The 15,491-nt window shown below is 35.6% G+C and overlaps 1 protein-coding gene across 5 annotated transcripts in view; it reads right to left on the bottom strand.

Moving 5' to 3' along the window:
• The window catches only part of LOC136030131 (D-glucuronyl C5-epimerase B-like), a 141,095-nt gene that overhangs the window by 41,884 nt on the left and 83,720 nt on the right, over positions 1-15,491 (bottom strand). For all 5 annotated transcript variants that reach the window (XM_065708818.1, XM_065708816.1, XM_065708819.1 and 2 more), the window contains exon 4: positions 2,043-2,214. In XM_065708818.1, the coding sequence (XP_065564890.1) occupies positions 2,043-2,214 (172 nt within the window). The remainder of the gene's footprint in view (positions 1-2,042; positions 2,215-15,491) is intronic.

Genomic DNA, 15,491 nt, shown 5'->3' on the forward strand with positions numbered 1-15,491 from the left:
GGGAGTTACTCTTCCGAAATTTCAGCTTTAAATTAACCTTAGACACTACTAGATGGTGATCTTTACTTTTAACATCAATAACGGCACTCCTATACACCCTAGTATCTTGTATTGATCCTGCTAGTCTTCTGTTTACAATAACATAATCAATAAGGTTTGCTGTCTTACCATCACGTGAATACCATGTCAACTTATGGGCCATTTTGTGACCAAACACCGTATTGGTTATAACTAGGTTGTTATACCTACAAAATTGCAAAAGCCTATAGCCATTACTGTTTTCTTTTCCTACACCAAAATTACCTAGGCTAGGATACCATCTATCCCTATTTCTACCAACCTGGGCATTAAAATCTCCTAGCAAAAACACCATATTTCTACCTGGTACCCTGTCTATTTGCTCCTGTAACTGTAAGTAAAATTCATCTGAGTCACTAGTATCTCCATCAGTTGGTTCAATGGGGGCATATACTACTATAACTGATACCCTAAACTTTTTAGTCATAAAATGAGCAATTAGTATTCTATTATTAATACCTTCCCAGCCTAAACAAGACTTAGCAGCTTCCTTATTCATCATGAGCCCTACTCCCTGTCTATGTACCCCATCCTTCCTTCCTGAGTAAACAAATTCTATGTCACCTAATTTCATGCTTCCTACCCCTGGGATATGAGTTTCTGAAACTCCTAATAAATCCAGTTCAAACCGTCTGAATTCGTCAGTCAAAATGTCGATGCGATAGTCATTTTTTAACGTCGTAACATTCCAAGTTCCAATTTTCATGTTCTTTAAATCTTTGAAATTATTTTGGCCTCAAGAAAAGCAGTGATCCCGGATACCAGTGCAGGATGGGGACCAACATATCTTCTCAAGTCTACACCGAAGCGCTTAAGCCGGCTTAGAACCGGACAGCAAGAAGTCTCTGGGACCTCCAGTAAGTTGGAGGCTTTGTGCAATCCTGGGCCCATCTTGGTCACAACATGGTTTTCAGCACTTGGCGATGCTCTTCTATCAACAAGAGTCGAAATCCTGCACAGACAGTCCCAAGCCTATTACCTCCGACTCATTATATATTCATGCCTACAAATATTATGCTACTACGGGGAGGCAGCCCATAGTAGATAAATTAGCTAGGAAGAGGTTTTTCAGCCCGAAAACGCCCATCAAAACAAACCAAGCCCAGAAAATTATCCAATAATCAGAATCCCGTACGAGTGCTGTGTTGTTTACTAGGCTATAATTTCCTCGAGGGGCGCCACTCCTCAAGTGGGAAAAATTGACCGCAAGTTTCCCAGTCTTGCAGGTACCCCGAAAGGGTCGAGGCAGCCCTTTACAGAGGCCGTTGTCCATAAATCTGGATCTTACGCCCTGCCGCAGTTGTCCTCCTATAGAGGATCCTCCCACGATGGTGTTCTGCTTCACCATGCAATTTAACCCATTACTGGGAGAAGGTTTGTAACTCATCTGACGCGTGAACACGGCAGTTGGCCCTGCTGAGTGTACATTTGAGGGGCCTTCTTCCTCCTCCACCTGAAATTATGACCCCCAGGGGAGGGTTTCCCAGTTTCTATTATGGGCCCCACTGGGACAAGGTCCTACTTGGCCTAAGCCTCCTATGGAGCTACTCTACCTATCTATAGGGCTTACATATATACATATATATATATATATATATATATATATATATACATACATATACATACACATACATATACATACATATACATACACACATACACACATATACACATACATACACATATACTCACTAAAGTGCAAATATATACCCTGAATTGGTATAGGCTAGGTCTGTATATGGTGAATATTAATTTCCTTTCTGATGCAAATGCAAATAAAACTGTTTCAAGATACCCTACCAATTTGGTATTCTTCACAGCTACATACAAAACTTTAATGGCGTCAGCTCTAAATATGGGCATAGAAACAATGTTAAATATCCAAAAAAATGTGTCGTGAAATGGCAGCTACAAGTTCTTATTAGCGAAAGAATAACAGAATATACAAAACAAAACCTACTAACCTTCGCTAGCAGTGATGCATTTAACTCTCTCTCGTACTTCTACGTTGTAGTTATCGAAGTACATAAACACACCTTTCGGGTCGTATTTTCCCTTGGGATGGTAAATTTTGGAATAGCTATGAAACCATTCAAACCTTTCTTCACCATCCTCAGATACAATTTTACCATATACCTGAAAGAAGGAACTGCTCAGTTTTGACGGCTGACGAACCTAAAATAAACTTAAGCCAATGCACACCAAAAAAGCGAAACTGCCTCCCAGGGCAATTAAAAAACTTCCGATAGCTTCCAGGAGAAGCGAGTTTGTGGAGGAGAAATGAAGAGGCAATGAAGCCGTATTTTTGCTCGCCAAAACGTCCTCAAAGCGTGCCTTTTTGGCTGGTTTGTACAATATTTCACGCAATTCATAAAAAATGGTTGAAGAGCCTGCCAGATTCGCTACTAACTCAAGAAAAAAAATCACTCTTCCCGGTGCTTATTATGTAGGGGCCGTATTATAGTCATAGGCTACATGTCGATACAATCAAGACCATGCACGACTACAGCGTCAATTATGCATGCCCGTCATAATTTCTCGAGTTGAACATCATTCAACTTTCAAGCATAAAATTTGTTATTGGCCAATCAGAGTCAAGAATCAAGGCATAATTTTTGAAACTAGAAAAGATAGAAGCTTAAACAGTAGTTTTTTTCTTTTTGTAACAGGTATTAGAAGCAAATAGTCGGGAACAAATTAGTGTTGGTACAAACTTTTTCAACCAAATTCTTGTCATTTTAAATTTCTGTTTCGAAACGTAATGTCAAAACTAAGAAACGTTCCATCTCATTCATAATTTTTTTTGTCGACATATGTGACCATAGTGTGCCTCGGTCATTAAACTATGGTAGAAATGACTTAGACGTAAAAATCTTTAAACACGTCTTCATGTTGAGTTTTCGTCAACATCATAGACTTTACTTTTAGCTGTTCAAATGTCCATCATCGTATGAAAAGAAAATGATAATAAAAAACGTCTTGGTGACAATGTATATAGCTTCATTGGTTTTCAAACTTAAAGTAAATACAGATACTAAAATGAAAGAAAAAGTTGAACTAGACAGTAGAAATAAACTGAGCTCAAAAATTAGTTAAGTGGCAACCCTCAGATTTCCCTTATTATCTCAATTCGCAGAAAACCCTAAGCAAATAGCTCTATCTTTTCTTTCATTGGATGTTATCATTTCAAAGGGCTAATATCATTATTATCCCTTTGAAGGCAAACGAGCAAAAAAAAGATCATGTGGACGAAAAAAAAACTCATAAATTTCTAAGTAAAGTCCTCGAGCTCACTCATTTTAAAGGATTCTACCAAGTGATTGCACTTCCATTGCACTTCCTTTCTCTCTTCTTTCAACTGCCAATTAAACCTTCTACTTCTAGTCAAGTCGTATTTTTAAGTACGGAGAAAAATCTCCAAATCAAGAAGACTTTCTATCTGGCACAATAAACAACTGAAAATGTTTGTGACATCTTGCCCAATAAATTGAATAGTAAGATAGAAAGAAAACCACTTCGAGTTAATAAAATTTTTACCACGAAAATTGAGGAAATTCCAAATAAGTTACCAAGGAGTCTTTATGGTATCCTTTTAGGACAAGAGCTACGAATCTAGTAACGGTAAAAAAAAACAAAAAAACAACAATATATCTAAATAGCCGATACGCATACGAGGCATCGTATACTGAGACGAGAAGAAAATCCAGAAGAGAATCAACGGTTGATAATTTTGAGTTTCATTTCGCTAAATTAAACATAGAAAACAGAAGCTGCAAAATCTAGGAGAGGGACATAAAAAGGCCGTATTATCAAATTTCAGCACAACAGAGTATTTTTCTAGCGGAACAACAGAGTTTTGAAACTTCTAGGCGGGTTTTATACCCCTGGCACCCTGATCTTTGCCCACCTCAATGCATTGTTCACAAAACTAATTTCTTACATATTACTGAATCAAAATATATTTTAAATAGTTAGAAAATCAAAAATTGCATTAAATCAATTGGAAATCCTTTATTTATCAGCCAATTAAAAATTGTTTAACAAACTAAACAGATTGCTTCAAAGATCACCAATGTTCATTTGAAACTTTTATTCATCGACTTTTTTTTTTTTTTTTTTTTTTTTTTTTTTTTGTTAAATAGAATCAAAAGAAAACATCATGAAAAAAAGTGTGCTTTTAAATAGAAAACAAAATTGAAAGTCAAAACATGATTACTCTAGATTTTTTCTTTTGTATTTTTTCTGTAGCAGCATTAAGCCTACATTATTATTTTCTCCTTGTTTCAAATTTTTGGCCAACCGTGTTGGAGCCCGTTGCTCAATATTTGTTAAAGATTTGGGTCCCCTGACGCAGGAACTTACGTATGGGTTTAAAGTTTAGTCAAGTTTAAAGCTGCTCGGAACAGTTTTTAGGCCCTTTTCTGGACCCCATTTTTAGCGAACAGATATTTTTTTTTCACTTTTTGCTTGGATAATGGGGCACAAATGGATCAAAGACTTAAGAATATAAGTTCAAGCAAATCAGCAAAAATTATTTTTATCCTTTTTTGGGCCTCAGTTTTGGGGTTTCCCAACTTTTTTGTATATTACTGTCCCCTTGACCCAGGGACTAACGGGTACAAGTCTTGATCAATCAGAGACAATTTTGTCAGCCTGATTTGGGGTCTACTAGCACCATTCCCCCAAGTTATTTTATGTTCCAAGCCGATTAGACAGCTAAGGTCGGCCATGCTTTCTTCTACTGCAAAACCTATCTGTGAATAAGGGACAATTTATCATCAAATCCATATTTATCTGACTTTTTACGAAAAATCGACAGTGAACAGATATAATATTTTTAACTGGATATTTCGAACAAATATACTGTGTTAACCATCAGCAGTAAAACTAAAAGAAATCAATAAAAACAAACAAAATTTATACCCAATAAACTAATTACATATAGTTTATTGCTCTTATTTTTTTCAATGCAACAGCGGACCTGGGATGGTGGACAACCAGGTGGACCTGATATGTCAGATAAGTCTAATGAACCGGAACCGAAAAGGTCAAGGAGATTTGGTTCCGCTGTTGCATTGAAAAAAATAAGAGCAATAAACTATATGTAATTAGTTTATTAGGTATAAATTTTGTTTGTTTTTATTGATTTCTTTTAGTTTATAGTTTAGAGTTTATATATATATATATATATATATATATATATATATATATATATATATATATATATATATATATATATATATATATATATAGAAAAAAGGCCCCTCGGTCTTTACTAAGTCAATTAGGAATAAGAAAAAAAACAGCTATATTAACTGATAAGGGGTTTATTTTTTGTTATTTTCCTATAGATTTTATGTTAAACCCATCAGTAATTTTGACACCGTTCAATCGTCCATTTCACATTAGATTTGCAGGCACTTGGCTTGAATGTATTTTATGCCTAAAATAGGCCACGGCCAATATTTTAACCAAAAATATTCTCAATCTTTGGCAATACCGATCTAACATCAGTTCACATGACCCAGTAGAAACAATTTTCTTGCTAACAACCGGGAAAGAGAAGGATATTATGGACTAGCATAAAAGCATCGTAAATCCGGAAATGAAGTGCCTAGAGACTGGAAATTCTATTCATGTGATCAGATAGCCTTAGAATAAAGGAACTGGAAGATTCCAAATAGAATGAGAGGCTCTCCAATAAGATTGTCAAAGAGAGAAGAATAAAAATCACAACGAGAAAAAAAAATTAATGAGAGGAATAGTGGCTGACTGGAATATCGGAATAATTTATTTAGAATACCCCATTGTCAATGGTCATATACCATACACACCAGATCAAAGGAAGAGGGATACTCATTGGTTTGAATATTTGAATTTACACATGACTAAAGGCAAACTGAATTTTAAAAAAAATAAATAAAAATAAAGTTTATTTTTTCAAATAAAGGAAGAAGACGACATGAAAAATTATAACGAAAAAAATATATCCTACATAATGAGGGATCTACCACACCCTACCCTTAGATCGTTATACTAAAGTGCATTTATGCTTTATTGAGCGTTGTCATAACGTATTGTGCAAAAGCCGAGTCAAAACTCCCGGGCCTAAGACGAAACTGCATGGCTTTGAACTCGAGTTCAAAGACGAATAATTGTCAAGTCCTACCAATATAGAAACAATGGCATGAAGAAGTTTCTGTACAACACTCTCATTGATTATGATTCTTTGGGTATATTTTCCTCATAAAAGTAACCTACTTTTGCCAATTACTTGCCGTAATTGGCAAGTGCCCGTTATAGCCATCTATCGTGTACGGACTTATATACGCTTAGTGAAGAATGTGCCGTTTGGCCGTTGTATGGCCTTTGGAACTATGGGGTTGGGAAAATAGCTTTTTGATAGTTCTAAATCGCCTGGCCATCTAGAACTTTCAGCTTATGCAACATTGGTCATCTTCATATCAAACATTCGGCACCATAACTACTACTGCAGCTAACAACTCATAAAAGCATCAAGCAACCAGAGGCCAACAGAGCTGCGCAACCGGTCTGACACGATCATGATCGAAGAAAAAAAGTAAATAAATATGCATCGGTGGCCTTCATTCTTAGGATTAATTTAAAATATATTAAAAAAATAATAGTTTTCAAAGAAAAGCAAATAGCTATATAAAACTGTAACGAGCAAAGACAAACGAAATTTTACAATTCAAACTTAAAGCAAACAGAAATTATCATGAATGAATAGATGAGACCTAAAACAAACAGAAATCAAATTTAATACTGCAGTCGCATTAAACATAGAAATAATAGATACTACTATGCATGGAGATATGAAACCAAAAATAGGCAAAAATTAAAATGAATAATGAAACAAAAATTAAAAGGAACACCAATTAAAAATAATAAGAGCTGATCTAATACCCCCTTAAACCCTCTAAGTCCAGATCGTTATTTGTATACAAAAAATCTGGACACATACAGCATATAATGAATTAGCTTTGTCACCTCCTCTAATTCATCATCCAATAAAAATCAGCTAAGCCGTCGTGAAGATATCATGACATTACATATCCGCTATTTTTATAACCTGCATAGATATAGTCCGTCGATTTACCTCACTACTTCACCGTGAATAGAATATAAGTGTCAGTGAGTCTAATAGAGCTAAAGCTTTTAGACAGATTAGAAACAAACATTGTATAACACCTTCTCCTCTACCTCAGCGAAAAAAAATCTGAAGCATATTGCTCCCTCCCCCACCCCACCATCACTGTCATGTCTCAAATAGGCCCTCGCCGCCAGACCATTCTCGAGACATTGCAAATATAGTATTTCAGTAACCTGGCAAAACATGGCCTGTTTTGATTTACCTCGCTACTTAATCGTAAATATTCTATAAGGAAGCTATGGAAGCTATAAATGAAAAAGCGTTTAAGGCCGATCAATTTTTTTTAGCCCCACTCGCTGTAGGCTAGCCAACAAGATTGCCAGTTTCAAATGTAAGATATTAACGCAGGTTTCGTTATCACTACAGTTTTAAGACAAGAAATCCATTTATGTTGATGCACATTATCTTTCACTATTCTACCATTATCTTTCACTATTCTACCATAATAGTAACACCAAATAGAAAAAGACTGTTCCAGGCTACTTTGTTAAAAAGTGTGCTTTAATTTCATTGCTTAATTTTTATGAAGTCGATCTTTCTTTTTTTTTCTTTTTTTTTGTCAATCACATTATCAATTTAAGCACATGTTAAAAATGGAACACCAAATAAATCCGCCTTTTTATCCGTTGTTGTATTTATCGACTGTTTCTATGTCAAATTTGTAGCCCGTTAAAAGATCACAAACTTGATTGCTATTTTTAATATATACATAAGATTTAAAGCATGTTAAAATAACGACTATGAGTCACAACATCTTTGTTTCTCTCTCTATTTCTTTGCGGTGACATCCAACTCAATGTTTCCACTTTCCTTTTCAAACAATCTGCAAAATTGTCGCGATTTTTGATAGAAAATCGCCAGATGGCTCTCAGCCTGAGAGCTATATAGACATATTCAATAGTTTCGGCATCTTTTTTCTTATCGGGAGATGAATTAGGAATTCAGCATTAGGATCTCCTGAAAACCAGGTAGAAGTTGAAACACTGATCCTATTACAGGTCGGATTAACAGACAGGAAAACAACCTGAACACGAATAATTTTAGTAACTATTGACTTTATATATCTATCATCTCTGGCAATAGGCCGGGATTCATCAATGTTTATATCAGCTATGTAAGCTTACGTATTATGACATTCCTCAAATGACCCATTCACTCACAAGAACATTCATTCTTGGATTAACTTATTTGAAAGTTTGTGACTACAAAATTCAAGTCCTAAACTTAAGTATTCAGCTTTTGTTATTGAACTTGGTGTTCATTGGTGTATGCCAAGCATGTACTTTTATTAGCGTCATAATAGAAAAAAAAATCGATGCCGGATTTTTGCTATTTATTCCATCCTTCCATTCTAAATTACCCTGAATCCAGAATAGCCTGACATCGGGCAAAAGCGAAAGCTGACCGCAAAATTTTGCAGAGCAGGGCAACTTACCCTTTCTTTTTTCTATGAAAGCATCACAAAGATAAGTCAACACTTGACAATTCAGTTGAACATGGAGGCCGACAGTAAAGGAATCGGACACCTCTTACTTTGAAAAAGGCTGTTCAAGTTCGTTATACGGATTCATAATGTTTCAGGTAATGGAAAGGGTATGTAATGGACAACAGTTGAGGCACACAATTGAGTGAGGGTATGGACCGCAATCCGATGCGTTGTAGAGAATTAAGGTTTGTTATGCAAAATTATATGCCCCCATGCATTAAATTTTGTTCTAAAAGAAAGACAAAAAAAATTAATAAATCACAAAAGTTTATCAAATACTGTAGCATATTGTCGTTGTCATGCCGAAAGATCTTATCTGGCATTTTCATATTTCTAAGATCATTAACACGAACCGTTTGTTAAGCTGTTCTCAAAGGAAGAACAAGAAGAGTACCAATGTCTGTTCAATCACACTTTGATCCACCACGTCTATTCTGCCCTAGGCATCCTTCCTTTGAAAAAAGCTCAGAAAACGGTTTTGGTAACGATCTTAGTAGTGTGAAAGTGTCAAACAAGACATTCAGGTGCGACAGCGACAATATCATCTTCGTGTACCCTGTAACCTAATGAACCTACAGGTTGGAAGTACTTTGAGTTTGTAGGTCACTACAACCAAGTTAAAGAAGTAGTCACTACGTTTGAGAAATATTATCAATTAAAAACGTTCTGAAAATAGTATCGGCAATTTCGTTTTGTATTATTAGCACCCATTGATAGATTTGAAGCTTCTTCTAAGACATGATCTGTCCCTGTCTCTCATACGTAAACACCTGATTTTTTAAGAAATCAAATCCTCTTTTTGTTAGGTTCAAAATGTATTATTTACTGCCGATCGATTCTTGACTTTTTAATAGCTGGGAAAGAGCATTCTGGGCGCCAAGTCGCAGCTTCCATGGAGGGTTACTTTATGAAATCATGGGCGATATGGAAAACGAGCTTAATCATAGGCTGCCCATTAGCGCTGCCTAGGTAAAGAGCGATTTGGGCAAAATGATTTTTTTTTTCTGACCAAAGCACTTATATAAAAGGAGTTGTCGTCAAAACTGCGGAAGGATCTCATTCATTTGGAAATGGAAAGTTCTAGTGCCCTTTTAAGAGCCAAAAGTGATTGGAGGGCAACCATCCCCACCCCCATCATTTCCCCAAATACGCCCAGCATAGTTGAAAGGTCCAGTAATTATGTCTCTGGGGTGAAAACCCTCTACAGCCCTTAGGGCAAGGGTTATAAGTTATACATTGTCAGAAATACTGTCAGAAATTACAATAAATAACCAATTCAAACTCAAAACAAGCAGAAATTAACATGAGTAGGGCTGAAAACCCCCACACCTCTTAAATACCAGAACATAATTTACGCTTTACTAATAAAAAAAAAAGAAAGTGGATTGGCAGTTTAATATGTAAATACTGATATTTATTCCTTAAACTCCTAATAATTTTTTGATTTATTAAAGTTAAAAAGCGAAAACATTTAAACCTCTTCCATAGGGTCAGGGGCGTCGTTTGGGGAGAGGAGGGCAGTTGCCCCCAGATAATGGGGAAAAAAATTATATATCCCAAGCCCCGTGACTATCCGGATACGGACCCCTCTTTTCTCCCGAATAAAAATGCTGGAGATTCGCCCCTGCATAGGGTCGCAACTTCCCTTAAATCCTTTTGCTTGATCTCTTCCCACCCTATGGACGATCTGATCTTCGTTTGGTCCCAAACGAATGGCCAAAAAGGACAATCTTGGGCAATTTGTCATCCTTCATCCGTAACACCTTGCCTGGCCATCTAACCTTTCTTTCAATATAAGTCTAGAAAGTGGGTCGAACCATTTTTCCTACAGCTTAAATACACAAACAAGAGTGCAGTAACAGTTCGTGGTTACGAACTGTAGTAAGGAGCGACCCGGCTCAATAGTAACCAAAACTCTAAAAAATGGAATTTTGATACCAATAGCTACATCAAAAGAATTACATTTTAATGCTGATTTTAAATACATAAGTCTCAGCAAGTTTAGTCTTACCCAGCAAAAGTTACGAGCCTGAGAAAATTTGCCTTATTTTAGAAAAAAGGAAGGAACAACCCCTAAAAGTCATAGAATCTTAACGAAAATCCCACCATTAGATTCAGCGTATCAGAGAACCCTATTGTAGAAGTTTCAAGCTCCTATCTACAAAAATGTGGAATTTCGTATTTTTTTTTTTTTTTTATCACGGGTGCGTGTTTATTTGTTAGTTAGTTTGTTTTTTTTTTCCAGGGGTGATCTTATCGAACCAGTGGTCCTAGAATCTTGCGAGAGGGCTCATTCTAACGGAAATGAAAAGTTCTAGTGCCCTTTTTAAGTAGCCAAAAAAACTGGAGGGCACCTCGGCCCACTCCCACGCTAATTATTTTCCCAAAGTCACCGGATCAACATTCTGAGATATCCATTTTATTCAGCGTAGTCGAAAAACCTTATGGCTATGTCTTTGGGGGCGACTTACTCCCCCACAGTCCTCGTGGGAGGGGATATAAGTTATAAACTTTGACCAGTGCTTATATATAGTAATGGTTATTTGGAAGTGTACAGACGTTTTCAGGGGGATTTTTTGCTTGGGGGGGGGGGTTGAAAAGAGGGGAAATGCTGGGAGAACTTTCCTTGGAGGAATTTATCATGGGGGAAGAAAATTTCCACGAAGGGAGCTCAGGATTTTCTAGCATTATTTAAAAAAAAAAACAATGAAAAAATAAATATGAAAGTTCTTTCAGCTGAAAGTAAGGAGCAGAATTACAACTTAAAACGAACAGAAATTAATACGCATATGATGGGCTCACCTCCTCCTAATACCTCGCTCTTTACGCTAAAGCATTTTCAGTAATTCCAACTATTTATAATACAGCTTTTGTGATTTATGGGTTATTCTTAAGAAATTGGGACAAAATTTAAGCTTTAGTGTAAAGAGCGAGGTACTGACGAGGGGGTGAACCCCTTCATATACGTAATAGAAACATGAGGATGCAGAAGTTCGTTACGTAAGCTAATTTATGAGTTTATGTATGTCTTTTACTAATAAAAACATTTGTAAACAATTAAAAGTTCTTGTTGTCTTTCTAATAACCAAAAAATCGGATGGTGACTAGGCCTCCTCCCCCGCTCCTTTTTTCTCAAAATCATTCGATCGAAACTATGAGAAAGCTATTTAGCCAAAAAATGTGATTGATTCAAAAATGTTCAGAAACTAAATAAAAAAAAAACAAGTTTTTTTAACGGAAAGTAATGAGCGACTTTAAAACTTAAAACGAACAGAAATTACTTCGTATGTGAAAGGGGCTGCTTCCTCATCAACGCCTCGCTCTTTACGCTAAAGTTTTTTACTGTTTTAGAAAGTAGAGTTAAGAGAAAGAGTCAAACTTTAGCGTAAAGAGCGGGGCGTTGATGAGGAAGTAGCCCCTTTCACATACGAAGTAATTTCTGTTCGTTTTAAGTTTTAATGTCGCTCCTTACTTTCCGTTAAAAAAAAAACTCATTTTTTTTATTTAATCATATAAAGTACCAGATGAAGCAGTGTCACGTGGAACTAATGCACCATAGCTGATCAATCTTATCATAAAAAAATTAATACATGATATCTTTGCTCAGATGGTAGAGCGCTCGCCTATAGCAAACGACTTATAGAGCAATCGATATCCTTATCTCCATTTTTCCTTAAAGAGAAGAATACGGAATAGAAATATTGAATGATGGTACTTACAAATAAGTAACAAAAAAGGTTACATCCTAACCATTCGGACGGAGATGTAATACATATTTTGCTCAGTAAAGACATTTTAACAATCATTCATCATTATTTAATCTTGATAATAAGCTAGAGCGTCAATACTGGGACATAGAATGCCTGTACGTAATAGTTGGATTTAAAATGATTTGCAAAATGACGAACTCAGCCTAAATATAACGCAACAAAACTGCTGATATTTATTAGTTGCATCTTTCTAAAAAGCGGCAAAATCAAAAGAATTAAACATGATTAAACTACTAGCAAACAAATTAGGCCAGCCGAAAATGTTTTAATTGATTAACGACAAAAAAAATCTTCTTAATGTGATTGAACGTTCGACTGAGCTAATTTGTTTGCTAATAGTTAAGAATATGACTCTTCGATAAAAATGTTTTTTTGCTAAACTATTTACGCTACAACTTATGATTAAAGTTAAACCAACTTGAATCGATTGGAGTGGTGACCCTGCGGAAATATTATGCATAAACCCTACAAAATTATTACCTATAATGGTCTATTCATGCGAAGATTTGAAAAGTCAGAGGTAAAACGTATCTTTCATGCTGTATTTTAACAAAACCCAGATAGAGAATTATTTGCTGACTGAACTGTGAACTGAACTGCTTTTACTAAAAAGCTCATTTGAAGTTTGCATCTATTCTTTGATTTCATTAGACAAATTTTATTCTTTTGTTGTTATCGACATAAATTTTATTTCGTCAGGTTGCCCAAAAACTTCTAAGCATTATCTCTTCAGAGCCAGATTCTTCGAGCAATATATGCTTTCTTTTTTTTATTTAGTGTATATAAATGCTAAAAAAAAAAAAGTAACATGACGTTCTCTCACAACATAAGGTTCAAGGACAGAAAAGTCCTTTTCTTGTAAATGCTACATGAAAGGCTTCACTTTTAAGGCTACATGAAAGATTATGGAGATGATAAATTAAAGATCATAAAGACCAATAAAACAGTTCGTGGTAACGAACTGTAAATAAGGAGCGACCCGGCTCAATAGTAACTGAAACTCTAAAAAACGGAATTTTGATACCAATAGATATATCAAAAGAACTGGCTTATTATGCTGATTCCAAATATATGAGATCTCATTAAGTTTAGTCTTACCCATCAAAACCTACGAGCATGACAAAAATTTGTGTAATTTTCGAAAAAAGGGGGAATGACCCTCTATAAGTCATTGAATTTTAATTTTATTAGATTCAGTGTATCAAAAAGCCCTATTGTCGAGGTTTCAAGCTCCTATCCCCAAAAATGTGGAATTTTGGAATTTTTGCCAGAAGAAAGATCACGGATGCGTGTTCATTTGTTGTGTTTTCTTTTTCGAGGGGAGATTTATCCCATACCACATTCCCCCCCCCCTCCAAAAAAAATCGTCCGATCAAAATTTTGAGATAGCTATTTTGTTCAGAATAGTTGAGAGGCCCAATAACTGTGTATATGGAGATAAAATGACCCCCCCAGCCCCTGAGGAAAGGTCTTTAAGTTAAAAACTTGTTCATTGTTTGCGTATAGTATTTGTTATTGGGAAGTATGCATAAATTTTTCGATGGGGAGGGGAGGACAAATTTTCTGTTTGGAATATTTTGCACGAGGAGAATTTTCCATGGAGACGGAAGTTTCTAGAGTGTGAACTTTTCAGGGGAGATTTTACGCTGGGGGAATTTGCCAAAATTCCTATATGAAATTTCCTTATATATCTTACTTTTTCTTTACAGATTCAGTTTTACGCATGGAGATGTTAAGGGTAATTGACCGGGGTAAATTTTTGCAAGCACTGAAATGATCAGAGGACATTTCCACGGAGAGAGGGATTTTACCATGAAGGTAGAGCCAGATATCCTGGCGTTATTTAAAAAACGATCAGAGATTAAACTGAAAAACAAGTTTTTGCAACAGAAAGTAAGGAGCAACATTGAAACTAAAAACTAACAGAAATTATTACGTATGCGACGGGTTTTGCCCCCTCCTAAACACCTCACTCTTTACGCTAAAGTTTAAATTTTGTCCCAATTCTTTAAAAACGACCCCTGAAACACGATGGTCGTTTAATTAGAGCAATAAGAAACTTCTTTTAAAGTGCCAAAAAACTTTAGCGTGAAGAGCGAGATGTTGAGGAGGGGGCAATCCCTTTCATATACGTAATAATTTCTGTTAGTTTAAGTTTTTATGTTGCTCCTTACATTCAGTTGAAAAAACTTGTTTTTTATTTGATATTAGAGAGAGATTACAAAATAGATTATAGTAAAAATATTATAGGAAAAGTGGTAAGTTTCAAAACGTTCCAAGTTTTTTTTTCGCCACTTAGTCGGTAAGAAGATTCAACAGAAATCATCCCAGAAGCAAACACTCAAAAACCACTTGAAAACTCGTTCAAAGTTCCAATTGAAACCAGGAAGAGTTTCAAACATCATTGGTAAATCAGCACCCGAGTAGACTCTAAACTCCAAATGGAACCAATATTGACGACAATTCTGTCAAAGACTCAAATAAAATCAGTAAAAAAAATCCAATTTTCCAACGGGAACAACATGATTATCGTCCTGACTGGCAATCCTTCGGACGAATCCTATTTCATTTCTTGTCAATTGAGTCCCTTTCTAAATTAGACAATTTCACCGGTGAATGAATAGCTGAGAATAAATTAAACGTGAAGAAATAGTCTGCTTAGATCCCTAGCAGGGAAACTAAACGAATTCGTTTCAGTCATTTTAAACTTGCAAGATGAAAAGATAGATTGAAATATCCTTCCATCCGTTGCCAAGTTAAATTAATACAAAAGTATCATGTTAAAAATAAAGTGTTTCATCAATTACACGTCCTACTGACAAAACTTTTTAGCCTGATTATGGAGATGAATCCTGGCTCTGTCAGTTATAACGGCTGGTTTTGATTTTTTAAACTGAAAAATACATCATAGAGGACACTTGCCAATACGGGATATACGCAAAAGAAGAGAAAGAACAGATAACAGAGAAACAAGCGAGGATAA

Source organism: Artemia franciscana, chromosome 8 (assembly GCF_032884065.1).
Source record: "Artemia franciscana chromosome 8, ASM3288406v1, whole genome shotgun sequence".
Taxonomy (NCBI): domain Eukaryota; kingdom Metazoa; phylum Arthropoda; class Branchiopoda; order Anostraca; family Artemiidae; genus Artemia; species Artemia franciscana.